The 21158-nt window shown below is 43.2% G+C and overlaps 1 protein-coding gene across 3 annotated transcripts; it reads right to left on the bottom strand.

Moving 5' to 3' along the window:
- Positions 1-1218: 1218 nt before the first annotated feature.
- Positions 1219-21094, bottom strand: myom1a (myomesin 1a (skelemin)). 3 transcript variants are annotated; one of them, XM_047342000.1, is made up of 38 exons: positions 20850-20989; positions 19246-19546; positions 16152-16292; positions 15879-16068; positions 15604-15761; positions 15284-15376; positions 15053-15141; positions 14763-14807; positions 14069-14230; positions 13819-13980; positions 13135-13276; positions 12430-12629; positions 12284-12340; positions 11920-12044; positions 11525-11708; positions 11188-11362; positions 10879-11000; positions 9741-9937; positions 9495-9621; positions 7331-7515; positions 7108-7222; positions 6696-6852; positions 6488-6594; positions 6156-6200; positions 5841-5977; positions 5569-5713; positions 5203-5262; positions 5050-5117; positions 4814-4939; positions 4065-4148; positions 3707-3794; positions 3556-3594; positions 3226-3331; positions 2817-2980; positions 2695-2731; positions 2458-2480; positions 2074-2129; positions 1219-1921 (listed from the first exon to the last, which is right to left on the bottom strand). In XM_047342000.1, exons 2-38 carry the CDS (start codon positions 19494-19496, stop codon positions 1655-1657), a joined length of 4629 nt encoding a protein of 1542 aa, XP_047197956.1. In that variant the 5' UTR covers positions 19497-19546; positions 20850-20989; the 3' UTR covers positions 1219-1654. The 3 variants fall into 3 exon arrangements, with proteins under 3 accessions (XP_047197956.1, XP_047197957.1, XP_047197958.1); XM_047342001.1 differs by lacking the exon at positions 19246-19546 and having other exon boundaries at positions 20850-21094; XM_047342002.1 differs by lacking the exon at positions 4065-4148.
- Positions 21095-21158: the final 64 nt, after the last annotated feature.

Raw genomic sequence — 21158 nt, 5'->3', positions numbered from 1 at the left:
ATCTATCCATCTAGCCATCCATCATCCATCATCCATCTATATGTCTGTCTGTCTGTCTATTAGCACTTCTGTCATTAAATGTGTCGTACTGTCCAATTACTGTCTGTGGCCGTTTTAAGGTGTTACAATGCGTGAAATGCAGAGTAATGTTAATGCTCATAATATTATGAGCTGTTTTCTCGCTGGCAAACGTAAACGTTGTTCCTGTGCAACTGGAACGCTGTCAACTCGACGTCATCCTCGAGGGCCGCGCTGTAATGGAACGCTGCATCTTTCATGTTTGGAAGGTGAGGGTGAGGTGAGGGGGATTCAGCTGCAACATGCAACTTCACCACTAGATGTCTCCCTTAATTCTACACACTGAACCTTTAAGGTCAATTATTAATTTCCTTAAATATTATAGTGGATCTTAAAAAAGTATGAGTTTGCTTTCACAGCAAATCATAGAGAATATATTAAACATGGGATTACAGGGACTATCTTTATGAATGAAAGGTATCCTCAGTGAAGCTGTTACATACTGTATCTGACCCTGAAGGCCCTTTATGAAACCAGGATCCCACTCTGGGTGACATCCAGCAGGAAAACCATGCAGAGATCAAATGGCACTATTTGTTTTCTAATAGGCCATTAATCCTCCAAATCCATTTCTTTGTTTTTGTTTTGCAATAATCAAATTACTCAATTTAAACAAAGACGTTTGACATGAGATTATATAATGCCAAAGGGAAACCTCTCCAGCTTTATTACAACACAGAGCGTGTGGAAGAGAAAACAGACTTCATGTTTACCTTGGTGGTTAGATACACAGCCCCAGAACAAACGCTGCAGGATAGTTTAATGTTCACGGCTTCCTTCTGTTTTACCTGAAACAAAACAGTCCCTCCACTTCAAACACATTTCTTGTGACACTCACATGACTAGTTCAAACAGAAACATCTCACCAAGTATGACAATAATGTCTGTGCTCCTTTGCAGACTTGTGAGGGCTGAATGAACCACTTCCGACGTGTGTGTTTGTGTGTGTGTGTGTGGTCACACTCGTGCTACTCTACACGTCAACGGGGTTTACCTGCTCCACCTCTCCAACAAAATTCTGTAAGGACGGACAGTTGTAGCTTGCCAACAGCACATCAAAGGCTCAGAGGGATCAGTGGAAAAAGTTGACATCAATGACACATTTTTCCAACACAAAGCAAAAGGCTAAAGTTCATAACGTCCGTTTCTTCCTTTATTTTTTTTTTTACAGTACATAAACCTCAGTGGGACATGGTTTGAGGGGTCACAGGTCACCCAAATGTTATACTGTAATATTATAAAAACCAATGCTTTGCCTCTGCTGCTGTTTTTAAAACAAAGAGTAATGACAGGTCAACCATTTCCCATACATTACGTAAGCTGCTTATGATGGCCAGAAGGGACAGAAGACATCTCAAGCAACTACAAGCGAACCATTATCATCCCTCACATTCACTGTTTACTCCCTTAATAAGCAATGCCCAAAGCTTTTTAACCCAGCACATGAAAGACGCAGGGGGAAGCAGCTGGATTCATGATTTATTTAAACTGCTTTGGTGCACCGGCATGTGCCGGGGTAAAATGCTTTGGAGACAGCCCAGTCGTCAAATCTTAATCTTCTTTATTTCATCACCCTTTAGTCTTTCTTCTCCTCCTTATTCTCGTCGTCTGGGTTGTAGACACTGACAGTGAACTCGCCAGCTTCCTTTCCGTACTTGTTCTTGACCTTGAGGGCGTATTTGCCAGAGTCAGCCGTGGTGACGCAGTCGATCGCGATGCTGGCAAACTTCCCATGCTCCAACGTGAGCTTGATGTGGCTATCAGATACCAGCTCCCTTTCGTTCTTTGTCCAGCACACCTCGGGTAAGGGCTCACCCCAGACGTTGCCGGTCAGGTTCAGGGACTGAGGAGAAGAAGAGGGATGCAGGGTTTTTGTTGTGTTTCGTACACATTTAGATTTCTGAGGACAGAGATGCTCCAGGAAGGATGTGATGAAAAACAAAGTGGGTGCTGAGACAAAGCACTTAACACAAAGTGAGTATCTAATTCATTTACCTTGCCCTCTTGAATTGCAACCACATCTGGTAAGCCTCCAACAACACGAGCGCGGTCTACACAAGGAATACAAGAGTCAGCAAAGAACAACCTGAAGCATTCATTAGGTGCACGACCTAACAATCACTTGACTCTGCCTTTATGTCACAGTATTTATTTACTCTTCTCTATGCATGAATGATGTTGCGATTTTTATTATCTGAAAACTTTCTTTTCTTCTATCTGTGGTGAATTAAGATTTAATAAAATAACTTAAAGTCTTAAAACTCCACAACTAAAAATTCTATTAAACCAAAGCAACCTCTATATCCTGAAATATGTTACACCACTTCATAAAGCATTTGGTTTCTCTCAGGAGAAACCAAAGAATAAATAATCACTTACTTCTTTCTGCAATTGCTGCCGCCCTGCGGAAGGAAGGAGTCGGACATTGTCAGAAACATCATCATTTTTTTCTCCTATGCTATACAATGCCAGGAAATGTATTTTGATTGCTTCTCAAAGGGCCCACACAGTACACAGACTATTTTTAGTTTGTGATGGCCGTTAATATTTATTTGTGTAAACATCCTCTTCAGACAGAAATACACAATTATGCAACACGAGGCGTCGTTTACTTACTTGAGCCTCTGGAATTCTTCAAATGCCTCTTCCCAAGCTGCACCAGAAGAAAAATCAATTTTGTTACAGAAAGGGAAAAATAGTCAGTGTTTCCTCTTTTCAATTAAAAAAGTTTAACTCACCCTTGCCAGTCAGCTCAAAGACTCTCTTTACTCCGTCCTTGCCATCAAAGATGTCCATAGTGTATTTGCCTTTGTCCTTCTCAGTGGGCTCATTGATCTTAAGCCAGAGCTGCTCTCCGGTGAATCCGGACTTAACTCTCTCTGAGGCGGCGATCTTTGCATCTCTGAAGGGGAAATGAGGAGAATAGCGATCATGTAAAGAATATTTTAAAACTAACTAAAACTGTGCAGCATCATGTACACTGAAAACCACGATTCAAATTGGAAACGAAAGCGGTGATTCTAGCTAAGCTTCCTGCACAAACATCCGTATTCTAGTAAAACATGTGTTTTCATATAGTTCAAGAGTGACAATTATATTTACAAAATGATCAGAAAAGGATGTAGAATACAGTCGGGGAATACATACTTTTGGAGCCAACCAACACGCATTTCCTCATGGTGATATGTAACCGTGGAGTGGAGGACGATACCGTGTTCAGTGCTGAGGACTTTAATTTCACAGGAGGAGTTGGCTAAGAGGGGAAAAAAACATAAATCAGGAATTTATTTACAGCCCATTTAAAACCAAAGGATAAGGAAAATAGTAATGAAGCAATTCATGGCTGTGAATAGTTCATGCTGAGGAAAATGTTGCACATTGGCACATTCTCTCTGTGGGTTTTTAATTATATGTGTGGCGCTTCATTGTGTGTGGTCATTCATTACTGCTTGATACGTGTGAAGCTAAATGACTCACCAATAACCCTGAACAGCTCATTCATTACAGTCTGATATCCTGGGGGAACAAAGGCGGCAGCAGTAATTAATGTCAGATTCGCCGATACTTCTTTTACCAGACTTACACCATTGATTTCCACTTTTTCATCAGTTTGAAAATTCGACTTCACCTGCGTCTGTCAGATTGAAGAGGCTCTTATCTTTGCCTCTGTCATCCCTCAGATGTACCTCATAAATACCGGCATCCGATTTGGAGATCTAGAGTTTGAAGTAAAAGCAACTTTAGCGTCCACAAGACAACAATACATTCCCTTTATCCCTCAAACTGAGGATAATACTGTGTAATTCTTAGGACAGATAACAGACAGAAGAACAGCCAGACAGAGACAATCTAGACAGAAAAGGCCAGCTTTTCTGTCGCCCAGGATGCTGCAGGCGGTGAAAGGAAAACATGGAAAAGGTAAGACGAGGAAGACACATGGAGAAATTATGGACATGAATTTATGGCGACAAAGATTATGTTCAGACTTTGGATCTTGGTGGTGGAGGAACTTCATCTGCAGGCGGCTTTTTTCCTCCTCTTTCTTTCTGTTTCTCTTGCTTAATTATCCACTGTGAATTAGACAGATAAGCAGGTTAATGGAGGTGCGAATGACGGACAGGAGCGCCTCTCCAGAGCTCATGCAATGACACCAACCCTCTCTTTCTGAGTGATGTTTATACAGTTTCAATGCAATGGTGCCTTGAAACTTCAATATAACTTCTCTGGCACTCGAATTCAAAACCTCAAAAAGACAAGAGCTTTTATGTTGGCCAGAGGAGTTGGATTGAATACAGTTAGAAATTAATAAATGAAAGAATGAATGACTGACAATGAATGAATGAAGCACACAGATAAACCATACGTTGCATTGGCATTGTATAGCCATAAATGTTTGAAAACACGACCTGTAAGCAGTAAGAATCAAAATGTCGAAATAAGAATTAAAAGTAAAAACGTCAAAAATAGAGCGTTAGCTGGATCCAGTATACGTCTATTCTGTTTTCCAAGGATGACATGCTGATGTGCTGACTCCAGCACTGCTCAGGAGCGTGAATATTTTTAAAAGTGTTTCATCATTTATGATTTTCTGTGTGTCAGAGAGGGAAGGTTAGCAGCGTAGCAACTAGTCTACCACAAAGATGGAAGCATAGCTGCACCAGCAGCATCACTACTTGCTCCGTACTCATAAGCCCACGACTCCTCACAAATAGCGGCCTGCGTATAATGGGCTGACCTTTCCGATATTAAAGGTCAACTCGCCCTCCTGTCTCTCGATCTTCTGGGCATCCTCATCATCGTCCGCAATCTCAATTTTGTCCTTGTACCAGGTGATCTCGGTCTCGGGTCTGACATTTCCGATCTGTGGAGCGAAAGAAGGGACGTGGGAATGACTCAGCTAAACTGAGACTATTTACTGTATGATGGTCATACTTAAACATTAGTAAAAATATTTGCAGTTCCGTTTCTTACCTTGCATCTCAACAGCACATTACATTCTGGAGTGACAGCAAAGTCAAGGTACTCGACAAAGTGAGGACCTGTGGAGAGTCAATGGAAAATAACCTTAGAAACACTTTTGTAAATTGTGTTGAATTTATTTAACACTGAAGAAAGATCTCTCACCTTGTTTCCTGACCCATTCTGCCCTCTCAAATTCTGATTTCTTCTGAAGCTCCCTGAATTCTGGACAGGGGCAAAGAAAATGTGACAGTTAAATATCATATCCTAAATTCTTGAAATGTTTCATTCCTGAAAAGTAAACTTAAGAAGACATGAGGGCGAAGAAAAGGTTGTCTTCTGCTGCCCCTCAATGGACATGTAGCATAACTGCAGTGAATGCAACACACCCAGCAGAGCGAGGTGTTCAGTGTGTGTGATTAAAAAATGATCTGCAGGTTGCGGTGTCTGCTCTGTATTCAATACAATAAATTAATACAATTAATATTAACAGCATCAGTATGGATATTAAAGTATCATTTAAGTTCTTACCATCTCCAATGAGCACCAGGCTGGTTGCCCCCTTGGCCTTTCCATCCACCAGGTTAAAGGTGAATGTTCCCTCATCGGTGACCTCCAGAGAGTCCATGAACATCTCAATGATGCCGGTGGACTTGTCAAAGTTCATTGAGTATTTCTGGAAGAAATAAAGGAGAGTGTGTCACAGAGAAACACCATTTTATCAATTGTAACATAAAGTCTGAAAGATTCTCCATATTAGAAGTGGAAATTCTGAACAAATAAGCCTGGAGTAGGATCCCGACCTTTCCCTGAGTAACGAGGACGTCGTTGAAGACGTATTCCACTTGGCAGGCGGAGCTGCATTTCTCCACCTGAGTCCAGAATCGCACGCAACCCTTCTCAAGCAACTCCATGGACATTTCTTTCTTGAAGGGAATAACTAGAAAGAACCATATTTATCAACACTCTTGTAGAACCAAATGTACTTTTATGACCACTGCTTGGAAACTACAATGTTCTTGACAAACATAGTTAAGACATGTTTCCAAACTATATTCAGAACAATATCTGCATTTTATAATAAAGCAGTGTAAGATCTGTGCTGTGTGGATATTCACCAGGGAACTTGTGTTCATGGCTGATGTCCAGGAGACGCTTGAGACCTGTCAAATAACAACGGCAGCAGCAAAGGGATCAATGTTATGACCTCTGCAATCATTCATCCAACTATTACTTAAATATTTCCACACCCCTGACAAAGAAGTTATTTGAGATAACATTTCAAGACAAACACACATATATAAGCCTATGGGTGCAACACATGTTATAACCATATAACAGACATGAGCCTCTCTCACTCTTTTAGCACTTATGTCATCCATAGAAATATCAAGTGAATCAAGTTGCAGGGACGAAGGAGCAGAGGTTCCAACACCGTCGGCTGACTCACCCTCCTCGGTGAGTGTATAGCTGGAGGAGATGCCGTCAGTGTTGGTGACCACACAGGAGAAGGTTCCCAGATCTTCCAGGGAGGGGCTGTTGAAGATGGCTCTGGACCTGGAGACGAGCGGCGACAAGCAGGATGTGAGGAAAATAAATGTCTTTCAGTTGTTTCCCGGGGAGCTGCATGACAAATGGTTCTCACATGTGGTGCTTACCTGCCGTGTTCATTGACAACAGTCAGTCGTGAGGAGTCTGTAATGGTCTTGTAATTCTTGGACCAAACAAACTCGGAGCTTTCATTCATCTCAGAGCATTCAAAGACCATAGAGATGATGCCATCATCATCGACGTCCACATAAATGTCTTTGGTGCCTGAAAGCAGAGCAAATGGTTACTGTGTGTGTGTGTGTGTGTGTGTGTGTGTGTGTGTGTGTGTGTGTGTGTGTGTGTGTGTGTGTGTGTGTGTGTGTGTGTGTGTGTGTGTGTGTGTGTGTGTGTGTGTGTGTGTGTGCATCACTGATAGGTTACAGATTTCCAGTCTGGAAAAAATACAACTCCAAATATTTCTACACTTTCCAGGAAAACTCTAAACTAAATGTGTGCGAGTTATGTAACAACAACACTCACCAGGGTGAGTCTGGGCCGGGATCGGACCCAGGACAGCCGATGCCTTTCCAACTCCAGCAAGATTTTGAGCGCGCACAGTGAAGAAGTAGGATGTACCAGCTTTCAGCCCGGTAATCTGGACAGTTGAAAACAACACTGATTCATTATTTCACAAACATATTTCTCATGAAGATGCTACACTGACACATTGAAACCATCATTCATACTGTATTCACTTCCTCACCTTCATGTATTTCTTCTTGTTGGCCTTCTCATGGGCAGCCTTCCAGCCCTTCCCTCCAGCAGAGGTCTCCTTGAGATCCAAGTAGTACCCGTTGACAGGAGTGCGGCCCTCAAATGCAGGCGGCTCCCACAGGACCACGACAGAGGTGTCACGGACCTCCAGCACGTGGAGACCAACGGGAACACCTTGAAGGAGCAACAAGGACGTTTAGTAAGTGCTTCACCGGGCTTGTGAAGAATTGCAAGATACTTTAAAGGGGACATAGCATGCAAATTCCACTTTGTTAGTGCTTCTACAGGTTAATGTGGGTATCTGGCATGTCTACCAACCCAAAAACTCTGGGAAAAAACACTGCGCTTTTGTTATAGTTCCTCTAAGTCAGAAACGTCATGCTTGAGCGACTCGATTGCGCTTCTTGGGTATTGTGTCGTAACAATACACTGGAAGTTCCCTACATGGTCTTGGCCCACCCCCCACCCCCCGTCCCGTCCCCCACACTCGTTACTCCGGGTTTACACGGAGGCTGCGAGCAGCGCAGCGCCGTTCCCAAGCACGCAGCCCGGCTGTTCACACGGACGAGCATTTCTCCGCTGGTCAGCCCGCGATTCACTCACATGTGGCATTTGTGTGGATCGTTGGGACTGGGAGGCTGCAGCAGCTGCTCGGGAGCGACCGCTCTCCCGTGCGTGAGCTGGAATTTGTGTCAGCGCCACACAGCAGCAGTGTGGAGGACTTCCGCAGTGTTCAGCGCTACTGTAACCCCGAACCCCGACATTCATCGGGTACAACAACAAGCGGAGAAAGCAGAATCGCGGGCTGACCTTATATATACAGTCTATGGGGCTGACCAGCGGAGAAATGCTCGTCCCGTGTGGCAGCAAGAGGCTGCGCTGGAGAACGGCGCTGCGCTGCCTCCAGCGGTCTTCCACACTGCCAGCTGTGTGGAAGACTTCCGCAGTGTTCAGCTCTACTGTATGCCGGGTTACAGTAGTTCCGCCGGGTTACAGTAGTTACGCCGGGTTACAGTAGTTACGCCGGGTTACAGTAGTTACGCCGGGTTACAGTAGTTACGCCGGGGTACACGCGGAAGTGCCGCTGCGAGGCAGCGCAGCGCCGTTCTCCAGCGCGCAGCCGCCTGGCTGTTCACACGGGACGAGCATTTCTCCGCTGGTCAGCCCCATAGACTGTATATATAAGGTCAGCCCGCGATTCTGCTTTCTCCGCTTGTTGTTGTACCCGTTGAATGTCGGGGTTCGGGGGTAAATGATGGTCTTCATAGCCCCCCCCCTCTCTTTCTCTCTCTGTCTGTCTGCTTGTGTGCTTGTAGTGGATGGGCAGAGGGGGACATTTAATTATGTGATTGGGAAAATTAAAACTCCAGGACAACAAGGGGAATACAAAGTATGGGATGCATATTTGATAATTTATATCATATAAAATATGTAATTTATATCGTTTAAAATCATGGGGGGAGAGGGGGGAGGGGGGAGCTGGCTCATTAGCATTTAAAGGAACAGGCAGTCAAAACAGGTCGCTCTGTGGAGGGCTGTTTTATACAGGGTAAAAAGGGTGCTGTTTTATATGATCCTTGTGGTATTTTGACCAAAGTATGTTACAGACATTTCATTAAGACCCCAAGGAACCATATCAACTTGTGGTAAAATGGGCATGCTATGTCCCCTTTAAATTTGATGAACATATACTTGACATGCATATTTATATTGACAGTTCTTTTTCTGAGTACACAAAAAAATATATCCAAATCAAACAAAGAGTATTTATGCTCCAAGACATACTTCTAATGTATATTAGCAAACTATTTTAAATGTAATTCTGTAGTGTTTTGAGGAGCTTGCACTGCTTCTTTGTTGCTAACACAGTTAATTGTATCAATGGAATGTATTGTAAGTTGTTTTTTAAGTTGACAAAAGACAAAAGGTTTTCTGTTATTGTTGTACCGCATTTTACTCGGATGTGATAATAATTGTTGTCAGCAAAACGTTTTCCTGTGCATTTATCGTACTTTGGACCAAGCTCTTGTCTTCTCCCTTATTAGTTGTATGCATTTTCCTCTGTGAAGTGTGCAAAGACACATCCACGTGATAACAACTGATCCCGACTTGTCTTTTGTAAATTGACTGTCTGTCTTAATGTCTTCCTTTACCTGGCACAGTAATGGTCCATTCCTTGCACTCCAGAGATGCACTGGCCAGAGAGGCCTTGCTCACACCTGCCATGTTCATAGCGCGCACCTGGAACTGGTAGAAGACGTTCTCCTTCAGGTTCTCAGCCTAAAGGAAGGCAAGTGCAGATCATGAGAAATTATTAGAAGTTCAGTTGTTACAAATACAATTAGTAGATAAACTTATTTGTGCATCACACAACGCCTACATTCAGTTCTGTGACTTACTTTGTAGGTGGTTGTAGTCAAAGCTTGGTGGTTCATTTCATGCCATTTCCCCACAACGTTTCCCTTCACAGTCCTGTAGTCCACAAAGTATCCCCTGATATCAGCCCCTCCATTGTTAGCAGGCGCGGTCCAGCCCACCACCATGAAGTCCTTGACGGCCTCCAGCAAGGTCACACCAGTGGGCCTCCCAGTGACGGCTATAGATAGAGTAGATAAGGTGGTCAGTACTGGTATGAGTTATTGTAAAAGACAGAGTGTGAAAAAGAAGTGAGTCAAAGATCATTTTTCAGATATTCAGCCCTTACTTATTTACATTTCCTTGAATAAAAAATTCAGTCCTAAACATAATCCCATACAGATGACCTGGTATTTGCCGAATATTGCACAGATCTTAGTGGTCATTAGTGTTCAGACATCACAGAAATTACTCACGCAACTGCTGAACATGCTTTGCACACAGAGTTATTTCAATGTATAATGTACTTACGCTCGAGGGCAGAAGCCGGCTGACTCTCATTAGGTTCATGCTCTTTAAGAATCACAATGTTTTAGCCTTCAGCGTGGCCATGCACCTAGAGGCACCCCTGAAGAGTTGTCAAACAGCAAAACAGAACCCGAGCAAAATCCACTTTATACAGAAATCAATACCTACACAGAGAAAAAGCATTTTTAAACAGGATCTCAATTGTTATTTAACCGACTATTAAATGGGAAACAGCAAAATGACAAAATCCACTGTTAGTAATGAGCATGTCATGCAGGCACATGCAATTACACCCTCGAGCAGTCACATACAAACAAATGTCACTTGTGTGCATGGCATTCATGATATGAGGGAATTGGCAGCAAAAGAGGAGATAATATCTAGAGAATGGATGTGAAGTAACTGAGAATTATGATTCAATGTGTTTGATTAGTTAACAGGAAAGAATAGATGAAAGTTAATGGACGTAGATGAGTTTAGAGAATCTCATGGCTCAGAGGTCGTGTGTATGGATTTGAATCTTAATGACAAAAACAGGAATGAGTCTGTGCAGCAATTATTCCTGGGAGAAATAAATGTTAAAAAAAATAAGAGGAGAGAAAATGTCTATGGGCAAAGTGAGAAATGGAAGTGAGTTCTGATGGGGACACTCACCGATGGCAGCCTTCACAACCACAGCATCAGAATCGTGGGAGCTGTGGCTGTAGCCAGCAGCATTCACTGCCTTCGTCCTGAACACGTAGTTTTCTCCAGTGGTCAGGCCATGGCACACAAACCTGTACATAGGGAAGAGAGTTTGATCGTATCAACAGAAGAAGAACGGGGCTAGTGCCAACCTTCACATTTTTTAAACTTTTGATTTATACCTTTAATATTACAAATTACAATGAATAATACTCTGGGCCTTGTGTGGATTGTGAGAGAAAAACTTAAAACGTGTCTTGAAACAGTAAACTGGCCAACCTGGTCTGCTTGACAGGTTTGTTGTTGCATGGCATCCAGACATCAGAGCCGACCACGCTGCATTCAATATAGTACCCAACCAGGTGTGTGACTACTTTTGAGGCCCCCCATAAGACCGCCACTGAGGTGTCGGTGTTCCTGATGGCCACTGGGTTGCCCGGAGCGCTGGGCAGGTCTGTTGAGAACAAGGGACATAAGAATAAGTAAGAAAGACAGACAGGGTGTTAGACTTACTACAGTGAAAGTTCATTATGATATAGGCTTAAGGTCATATTGTCCAGCCCAATGCAGAAATGTGCTGATAAACTGTGACACCTATACAGTCTTGCAGGCTCACCCAGTTTATCTCCGACTGTGATCTCTCCTGTGGAGACGGAGGCCTCGCCCACGCCAGCCGAGTTGCTGCAGCGCACACGGAAGCTGTAGGATTTACCCTCCGCCAGGTCAAACAGGGCAAAGCGGGGAGACTTGACTGGCATACTGGTGTTCACCCTCTGCCAGATTTCTGTTCCTGCAATACACTGAGGTAGAGCCAGCGACGTGTCAGACTGATGACAATAGGCATTTAAAATATATTCTAAACAGATAAAAACAGAAAAATAAACAGATTACGGAGCAGCAGAAATATAATCACTGTCCCTGTAGCATAAATAAAATTCCTCGTTATAACAATAATCAAAATAACACTGGGCTCGGAAGCAAACAATCAAACGTAGTTCGCTTTCTCCTCACCTTCTCAATATAATACATGACTCCTTCATGGCCTCTCTGGACTGGGGGCTTCCAGGCGAGCACCACATAGCTCTTGGTCGCCTCAGTAACCACAACATCTGAGGGTTCTCCAGGGACGAAGCCCACTGAAGAGACGAGAGGACCAGGAGACTAAGTACAAGACGCTCAAATACCAATCTATCAACATGAAAAGCCATTTGCCTGGTGAAAATATAAAATAAATAGTCAGAATGTCCGATTTTGATGCGTAACAGTGTTGACATGTCACCACAGAAACATTGCAGACAGTACACCGAAGTTAAGGTCCGATACCCAGCTCTACACCTTGTATCCTTTAAAATAACAGATTTTGATGTTGTCGTACCAGTGGGATCCTCCTCGGTAAACTTGATCATCCCAGTCCAAGGAGCTAAGGGACCAGCTGTTGAGGAAAATTAAAAAAAATTGATTAGAAATGCATTTGCTAGCCTTTTCAGCAACATTTCAGCAGCACTGTGGTGAGTCCCGAACCTCTGAGGCGACCTCTGTCGGAGTGATCCATGGCGACCACGGCCTCGGAGACGCGGGACGGACGGCTGACTCCTGCCATGTTCAGGGCCGTCACCCTGAAGATATAGGAGCGGCCCTCCACCAGCCCTGTGACGGGGAAGCGGGCGTACTTCACCGGGGTGTCATTGCACTGAGCCCAGTGATGGGTGCCCACCTCACACCTGTCAACACAAGACACACACACACAGGTGATGTACAAATTACATGTGTGACGCAAAAGTAAGTCTTATTAGATGATTGAAGAAAACATCTGTCTCATTAGGACGTCACTGACATGTCCAATCAATGAACTGCTCATTATTCATATTATCTGCTCACACAGTAAGTGAATGACTGACTGACAGTGACAGGAGGCAGGTAGGAATGTATGTAGGTGTTATTCAGCTGGAAGGTAACGACACATCTGTCAAGAATTCAGTTCGATGGAAATCTGGGAGGAATTTGAGGCAAGTGCCATGTACACAGAAACACCAAAAACAGTCCTGTATGTCTAAGTAATTATGATGGATGGATGATGGACAGATGGATGATGGACAAATGGATGATGATGGATGGAGGACGAACAGATGTATGATGATGGATGATGATGGACGGATGATGATGGATGGATGATGTATGGATGATGATGGATGATGGACAGAGTCACGACAGAGTTGGCTGACGCACCTGTCGATGTAGTATCCGAGGATGGAGCTGCTGCCCTCCACCGCTGGCTGCTTCCAGGTCACCACCACATAGTCCTTGTTGGCGTCATGACAGCGCACATCCAGGGGGGCCACGGGAACCCCCTCCACCTCCACATCGGCATCTGGCGCAACAAGACACACACACACACACACACACACACACACACACACACACACACACACACACACACACACACACACACACACACACAGTGAGTGAGTAGTGCAGTTTCTATATCAGGCTGAGCTCCATTACGTACTCAGTCTCCATTTTCTGACCTACTTATGCCTTTACAGTACAGTGTGCGAAGCAGCGCTGTGACTATGTATGATAGATTCATTTATTTCTCGGTAACACAAAACAAATTCAGAAGATTCTCTCTTGTGCATAATCCTGCAGATTTTTGGTGCAGGCACGTCACACTCTGCGGTGACTCTCCTGACATGCAGACAGATTTAGAAGCGACATCGCTCAGAGGAAACCAAACACCTCAGAAAGAGCGTCATGACACTCAGAGACACTGCAGAACGGAAAGGCTCTCTACCGAATCTGTCCTGTATGTGGAGTAATCCGTAACTGTATTACACACTGTAAACTTTCAATGCACGAATCTAAAAAGCTACATTTCTAAGGTGCCTCTCTTTTGTGATTGTGGTACTTTACCTCTGACGAACACATAAGCAGAGTATGTGTCAAAGCCAGATTTGGTGTTGACGCGCAGGGTGTACATGCCCTCATCTTCCTTGTTGAGGTGGACAAGAGTGAGAGTGGCACGGTCACCAGACCAGTGGGAGTGGACCCATTTGGAGGGCTTCAGGGGGACGGCTGACGGGAGAAGTCCAAACAACAGAGGTGTGATTAGCGACACATGGTGGATTAATAATCATACTAAAAGACTGCACGCTCTACTTACAGTTTCTGTACCACACAACTTCAGGCTGGTATTTCTTGACAGTGGGATAAATGATGACAGTGCAGCCCAGACTCAGGGTCTCACCCTCGCTGCCAAAGGCCACTTCAAATTTGTCGATGATGGTGGTCTCGAAGGTGACACCGTGCTCAGCGCAGAAACCATCTGCACAGATGGAAGAATAATATAAAATATAAATGAATATTATAAAAAAACGTGACCTAATGAAGTCACAGGGTCACTGCTGTTCTTCTGCTGCAGGTTAAAAACTAGAATTCACGATCCTGTGGTTGTTTTCCGCCACAAACCAGTGCAGTTTCAGTCTACATGCATTTTTCCTCCCTGACTCATATGAGGTCAAAATTGGCTTCAACTGAACATGTTTGTAGCCAATTATTCAAAATGAGGCCCAATTTTGGATTTAGCCAATGGATCTAGCTCCTGATCCTGTGTCTATGAAAGTATTTGTATATAAATGGGATGAAATGTCCGGTTGATGTGGTAAACAGTTGTGTATTCAGACATCCAGCAGATGTTACCATTCATTTGAAAATGTGCTTCTGGTCACTAGGGACATTTTAGTCCAATATTCACTTTCCATTTAGCTCTGTTTTTGAAACGTATGTGAAATTCATTATGTGCCAAACACAAAGCGTCCTTGTTATGCCTCAAAGAAATTAAATCAAAAGTGACTCACGTGGTTTAGCCTCGAGTGGACCTGCTTCCTCTTTTTCCTGGAACCCTGCAAAGAAAAATATCTAAATCAGTAACCTGTTGAAAAAATATAAATCTATTTTTGACAACATTAAAACATACGATTTTCCTGCTGTCAAACACTGATGCCATTTGACCTCTGACAAACACTCTTCCAGACACAACTGGACCATGCTGTGTTTACAACGGGCCTATTTTCACCCTCCACTCTGACCTGTGACCTTTAGCTGCAGGAAGAGGAAGTGAAACAGACCAGACGGCCTCGGGACTTACTTTTGACAACAATGGTGGACACAAAGGAAGATTCTCCTTTCACGTTGAGCGCAGAAACCTGATACTGAGCAGTGTCGAGGAAATCACAGCTGAAAAGGAAACAAATCACTGGCATCTCCTCTGCATTGAATATTTCCCACTCAAAACACTCAGTTTGTTGTAGCGTGCATTGTGGACACATGTCATTGATACTGACGGAGGCTACGCAGTGTGAGCTGAAGGATTACCTACTTCTTGATTTCCAGGGAGTGCATGTTGTAATTGCTCTCTGCCGTGTACTTCTCGGAATGGGCCTTGGCATCAATGAGCACATTGTTTTTGTACCTTGAAGACAGCAGAAAGACAGCGGGTTTATTTTTACCGTTGCCCTCAGAGTGTGTAATTGCAGAGGGAGGGTGTGTGTGTTCAAGTTGCGACTGAGGAAAATAAGACGAGAGCTTTGGACAGAAACTTCTCTGTGACTCACTCACGACCGATTACCCTCATCAGCATCTTTTTGCTGGTGTGACTCATAGAAGGTGGGGACCAGTGAGCTGGGAAAAATGTCTTACCAAGCGATCCTGGGTTTGGGCCACCCGGCCACGGTGCAGTGCAGCTTGACGGTGTTGCCCTCCCAGACCGTCTGTCCACGGGGCTTGACAATAAACTCTGGAAGGTGTGTGAGGCTGTCTGGGTTCATTTTCTTACGGAACTCTGACCACTCTTCCATCTACGTGACACGAGATTGAAGCCAGACTCTGAGATTAAGTGCAGGATTACTGGGGTTTTTATGAAAAGATGATTTAACCTTAACAGTGGAAAACAATCAAACAAAAGAAGGATGTACCGTCTTGCTCAGTTGAATACGCTCGGCAGATTCCCTGACATGCATAGTTCTGGTCTTCTTCTCCACTTTCACTTTCACGTCCACAGCCTCGCGGGCCTCCCTGACAAACAGGTTCCTCATGGCCACATAGTTGATCCCCTCCTCCACATGCTCCTCCTGGGCCTCCATCAGACCCCGAACCACTTCATGACTAAGGGGGAGGAAGGAAAAATATCTTTCAAAACATAAAACAACAGATTTTTCTCTCTCATGTGCATGTTTGGCTTCACTCACCTGGCTCGAAATACAGGTATGACATAGCCGATAACTTCTTTGTCTGTGTCCATCGCCAGGTAGGTGCGTTTGGCTCTCAGGGATTGCACTCTCAGTTTAGCCACCTCCTGCACCTTCTCTGTCTTCACAGAGGTCTTAAGGCTTAGAGGTCACAGACAACAATAAAATCAGATACTGTGCGTGGCAAATTCATACAATCAAGTACAGTTCATGGTGTGTTTAATTTTACTTACTCATTCAATCCAACAATCAACAAATACTAATAACTGCAGCTGAAAACAGTCTCTCTTCACTCCTGTTTGAGTCACGTTTGCTAAAAACAACAATATCACCCTTTTCTTTTAAATAAACTTGTTAAAAACGTATGTCTGTGTCATCCTGGGGCTCATGAAGGTACATTTTTGTCAAAACACTGCTGAAGGTACTGAGATGTACTGTTTTATATGTGCAATTGACATTTTGGAGGCTGGAAAACTTTGCTGCATTGTACAGAAAGGTGTTTTGAATATTTCATCCATCCATCAATAGAACAAAAATACAGAGAACAACGCATAAAAGATGGAAGAAAGAAATCTTTAGTGCGATGTAAAAATATGAACATGAACCACGCTGCCTCTCTGCATCTATAAAACTTTAAATAAATGTTTCCGGTTACATAAACACCCATTCAGAATATGCTGTGGTGCTCAGAAAAGGAAGGTGTATTTCTGTCCACCTTTGAGGACCCTGACCCATATTACACTCTGACTCATTTACCTATCCGGCTCTTGGGCCTCCCTGTTATCTGCTCGGTTTAAAAAAGAAATAAACAAAGGAGCCGGAAGTGTTGGATATGAAGCAGGGTGGACGTTCACCCCAAAGCCCTGCATCCAATCGTAAACTCTGCCACGTCTGCCCCGCTAAGTTGTTGGGCCTGGAGGAGTAGCAGCGTAGCACGGCTGTGATAAGCCATGGGATCAATTCAGCGGAAGGGGATGAATGCACAGCAGGGAGCGGCAGATGGAGAGAGTCTCACAAAAGATTTCTGCAGCGCCAAGAAGTTATTTCCACTTCTGACTCATCGAGCTTGTCGAGGGGAAAGTCTCTGGCTCGGAAAGTCAAAGGTATAAAAAGTTTTGGTGCTGATAAAAGCATTTTGTTCTTGACTGGCTCAGAGGCCACAGTAGGTGTCAATCAGAAGATCTTAACGATAAAGGCTCCAACTTCCATGCAGCAAACTGCATAAAGGAGAGTGAGTGCAGGTAAAAAATCTACTTTTTCTACGTAAAAATTCATACCCAACCAAGATCAATGACTATTAAATGTCCGTGGAGGCCAATGGTTTACAACATCTTGAGTCACATACACTGTCTTTCCAGTCGGCCTAACGGCAGCGTCTCATGTCCTCCCTACAGAAATAGCACAACCGTCCATAAATAAATCCGGCAGCCGCTCGCTCCAGCTGAAATTCTTTCCTTGACCCCTTTAGAAAACGACCACGGTTCCAACAAGAGGACTGAGCCCTGCAGCTTCAAACACAAAGACTCTCTCACCACTTTACATGTTGTCAGGCCTCAGTGACACAATGGATCATTTCTGAGGTGCTGCACTCGACAGCTATTGATTATAGACTTGTTTTGATAGAAAGCATTTCACTCAGACAGCCTGTATGATAGACTATGGAGACATTTCAATCAAGCCTGGTTCAATTCCAACACAGGATTTCACAATAAAGTTGAAATTAAATACAATATCAGTATGTAAATGAGGCAGATTTGGACCAATTTCCATTTTCTTGACAACTTACAGTGATATCTCCTGCATTTATCACCATAACAAGCCTTTGACATAAACATAAGGCTGGAGAGGGTTGTAATCTACAGCTCATATCTTATATCAGGATTAGTTTGAATGAACACTTGGAACACTTGTTGAACTAACAGGCGTTACCTCCGCCAAGGACATGATTTATGATGTTTGCTTTCTGTTTGTTTGCATGGGAGCAGGATTACATAAAAAAACTGCTCAACTAATTGTAGATGGGTGGGGGTGTGACCCGAGGAAGAGCCAATTGAATTTAGTGTGGATCTGGATCAGTGGGCGGCTTTTTTTTCTTCACTTTCTTTAACATTGCGAGATCGAGTATTCATCAATATTTTTCATTGATTTCTCAGAGAATAATTCTTGGATCTTGATGAAAAAAATCGGATATTTTTGAATGTGTACAGTTTGGTGATGATCCAAATAAAAATCCCAATGTAGTGAATTGAATCATAAGGAGACTGTTGGGCTTCTACTGGGTGCCATGTTATTCTTATTTGATTATTATGCTAAACATTAACTGTTAATCAAGTCACTGTTGGGTCACATAGTAAAGATGTTTACAATGGGCATTCAAATATACAGTGCAGGTGAAAGTTGCTTAATGTATTAATGTAACTTCATATCTAAGATTTAACCCCACAAATGACAGAATAAAGTATTTGTTATAAAAACTAACTTATTAGAAATTAACTGATGATCAAAACTGTAAAAAACTGAACTTAAGTGACTGTTTCAGTTGGTGTTGGTTACTGAATTTTAAAAGGCTCCAAAATAGCGTATAGACGAACTAATTAACTTCAGAATACACAGGTACAGTATTATACAAGTAATGTATGTACTACACTATAGATTATCAGCATTACAATAGACCTGGAGATGAATTTGTAAATATTAACGGTTTGGAGAGTAAACTGTTCAAATGTTGGGGCTGAGATCTTGAAGAATAGCATTTTTTGAAATCTTGGGAATGGACAAACAACTAAAATATCAGAGACTTGAACTTGGTCCATGAGACTAAGAAAAGGTTCCTCTGCTGCAGCATTCAGGAGAATGAGATGTAGTCTGACAAAAACATAAAACCCCGACATCATAAAAGGTGGACATCTACGGGTGGATGACTACGAGTACACCAGAGCCTTAAAGTACAGTGCTGAATATTTGAAAGAGGTCCGCTTGAATGCATTCGTCCCTCCCTGGGTTATGGAAGCGGCAGGGCACATCCAGCCTCATTCTTATTTAACAGTTTTCAAATATCAGCCATCAGCGTCTTGTGTCACTCCCACGCTCTTACCGACGGCTGGTGGTCTTGTACGAGGTGAACGACTGCTTGCTAACAGAAGACTTGGTGTTGAGGAAACAGCTGCACTCATAGTGATGCTTCTGCAGCTGCTGCTTCTGCTGATGCTGCTGCTGCTGTTGATGCTGCTGCGTCTGCGTCTGCGTCTGCGTCTGCGTCTGCATCTGCGTCTGCGTCTGCGTCTGCAACTGCGTCTGCATCTGCGTCTGCATCTGCGTCTGCGTCACTTGTAAAGATCCTGACATCCTGAGGGCCACTGTGCCAACTTATAATGTCAGACTGTCCTTTACCAGCTCTGTGAATCAACCTCATTGTTATTATGGTAGACTGATTTCTGATTGTCGGGTTAGGGGCGAAGTTAGCCTACGACACTACGTGGTGGTTAGGTTTTAAGAAAGCACCCAGCAGTAGTTAAACATGTGCTAGATGGTGTTATGGTTTTATTTTTTGCAGCAGTTGAAGTGTTAGCTCTGGTTAAACTCTAGTTCTACTGGGTTAAAGGAAGTAGCAGTAGGTAGGGAATAGACAGATTTCTCAGCATCTACATCTACATGTTCTTTCTTCAAAAATAATAAAAATAAAATTTAAACGAATTTAAATGGTAAACCAACTGGTAAACAAAATGGGATTGGTTGTGATCCACGGGAAAAAAGGTTCAATACTATGAGTCTGGATGTCGTAATTAATTTTCAGGCTTTGGCCGATGACAGTATTAATACTGCAACATATGATTATATGCTTAATTAATAACATTATTGATTATTTTCTTCAGGACATCAAAAACAACAAAACCTGCCTGTAAAAATATCTTAAACCTCTGTTGACATATTCAAAAAATGGTCTGAATCCAAAGGTTTCTCCGTTTCCTGTCGCAGAAATCAGGCACATGATGTAATTTGAGAACCAGGAACAAGTAAATATTTGGCATTTGTGAATTTAAAGAATTTTTTTTAAACCATGATCAAAACTACTGCCTGATTTAATAAACTAATAGTTTCACCTTAGTAGGTATTGCTCAAGTTAGACAGCTTGAAAACATGAACAGCCTCTACTGGGCACAGGCCTGTCACCATGTAACCAAAGGTAGATGATGTAATCACAGGATGTGTAGATTATGGCAGCAGATTTCAAACTGTGCTCTCTGATTGTTGTGCCCTTGAGCAACACATACTGCAGGAGGCGTTTGCCACCTTTACTAATCAAGAAGAGCTGGAAACTGTAAAGTGCTCAGTTTGCCTCAAGGGCACACAGATGAGATTTAGCTGTTTAAAGTCAAATGAAATATTAATTGAAAGGATTAGCTCTTCTTCATTGACTACGTTTCACTGCAAAGGACACATGCAAACTAAACTACATGAGCACAGAAGCTACAATGATCACCTGTTAGTATAAAGGACAATAACACTTCATGGATTTAAATAACAAGAATAATTGAAAAAACAAATAGATAAATACATAGGTTGAAATTAGGCCTCAAGCCTTAGTGGTTAGGAGCTTTAACATATGACTACATTACATAACATTATCGTAACAATCCTTAAGTTTAAGAGACACCCTTATAAAAGAAATAACAATATATATATATATATGTCACTCACCACAAATGAGAACCCACCAATCCGCAGCAGTTGAGAATAAGAGAAATAGATGTGTTAATTCCAAAAGTGGCCAAAGCAGGTTGGGATCGAGGCAAAGCAGCAGGGTGAGGGGCAGTGGACAGGACGGCAGTCCACAGAACAAAAATAATGCTGCCACTCGGCAGAATGCACAAGACACCGTCAGGACCTTTTAAGGCTGCGGCAGTTTTAAATTTAGACCATGAGACCATGAGAAGGGTTCAGCCTGAGGAGTCTGAGGAGCCTCTCCTAGGCCTGGCCCTCTACCCCCGGGGTGCAGCCCCTCAGGGT

Source organism: Hippoglossus stenolepis, chromosome 11 (assembly GCF_022539355.2).
Source record: "Hippoglossus stenolepis isolate QCI-W04-F060 chromosome 11, HSTE1.2, whole genome shotgun sequence".
Classification (NCBI taxonomy): Eukaryota; Metazoa; Chordata; class Actinopteri; order Pleuronectiformes; family Pleuronectidae; genus Hippoglossus; species Hippoglossus stenolepis.
This window is presented reverse-complemented; position numbering and strand designations above follow the sequence as displayed.

Excerpts from the sequence above, each read along its gene's own strand:
- myom1a (XM_047342000.1), bottom strand. The coding sequence starts at position 19,496 with ATGTCAGGATCTTTACAAGTGACGCAGACGCAGATGCAGACGCAGATG. Across the intron at positions 14,808-15,052 it reads GTCCACCATTGTTGTCAAAA|GGTTCCAGGAAAAAGAGGAA; the intron begins GTAAGTCCCGAG and ends TTTTCTTTGCAG. Across the intron at positions 6,853-7,107 it reads CCCGGCCCAGACTCACCCTG|GCACCAAAGACATTTATGTG; the intron begins GTGAGTGTTGTT and ends CTCTGCTTTCAG.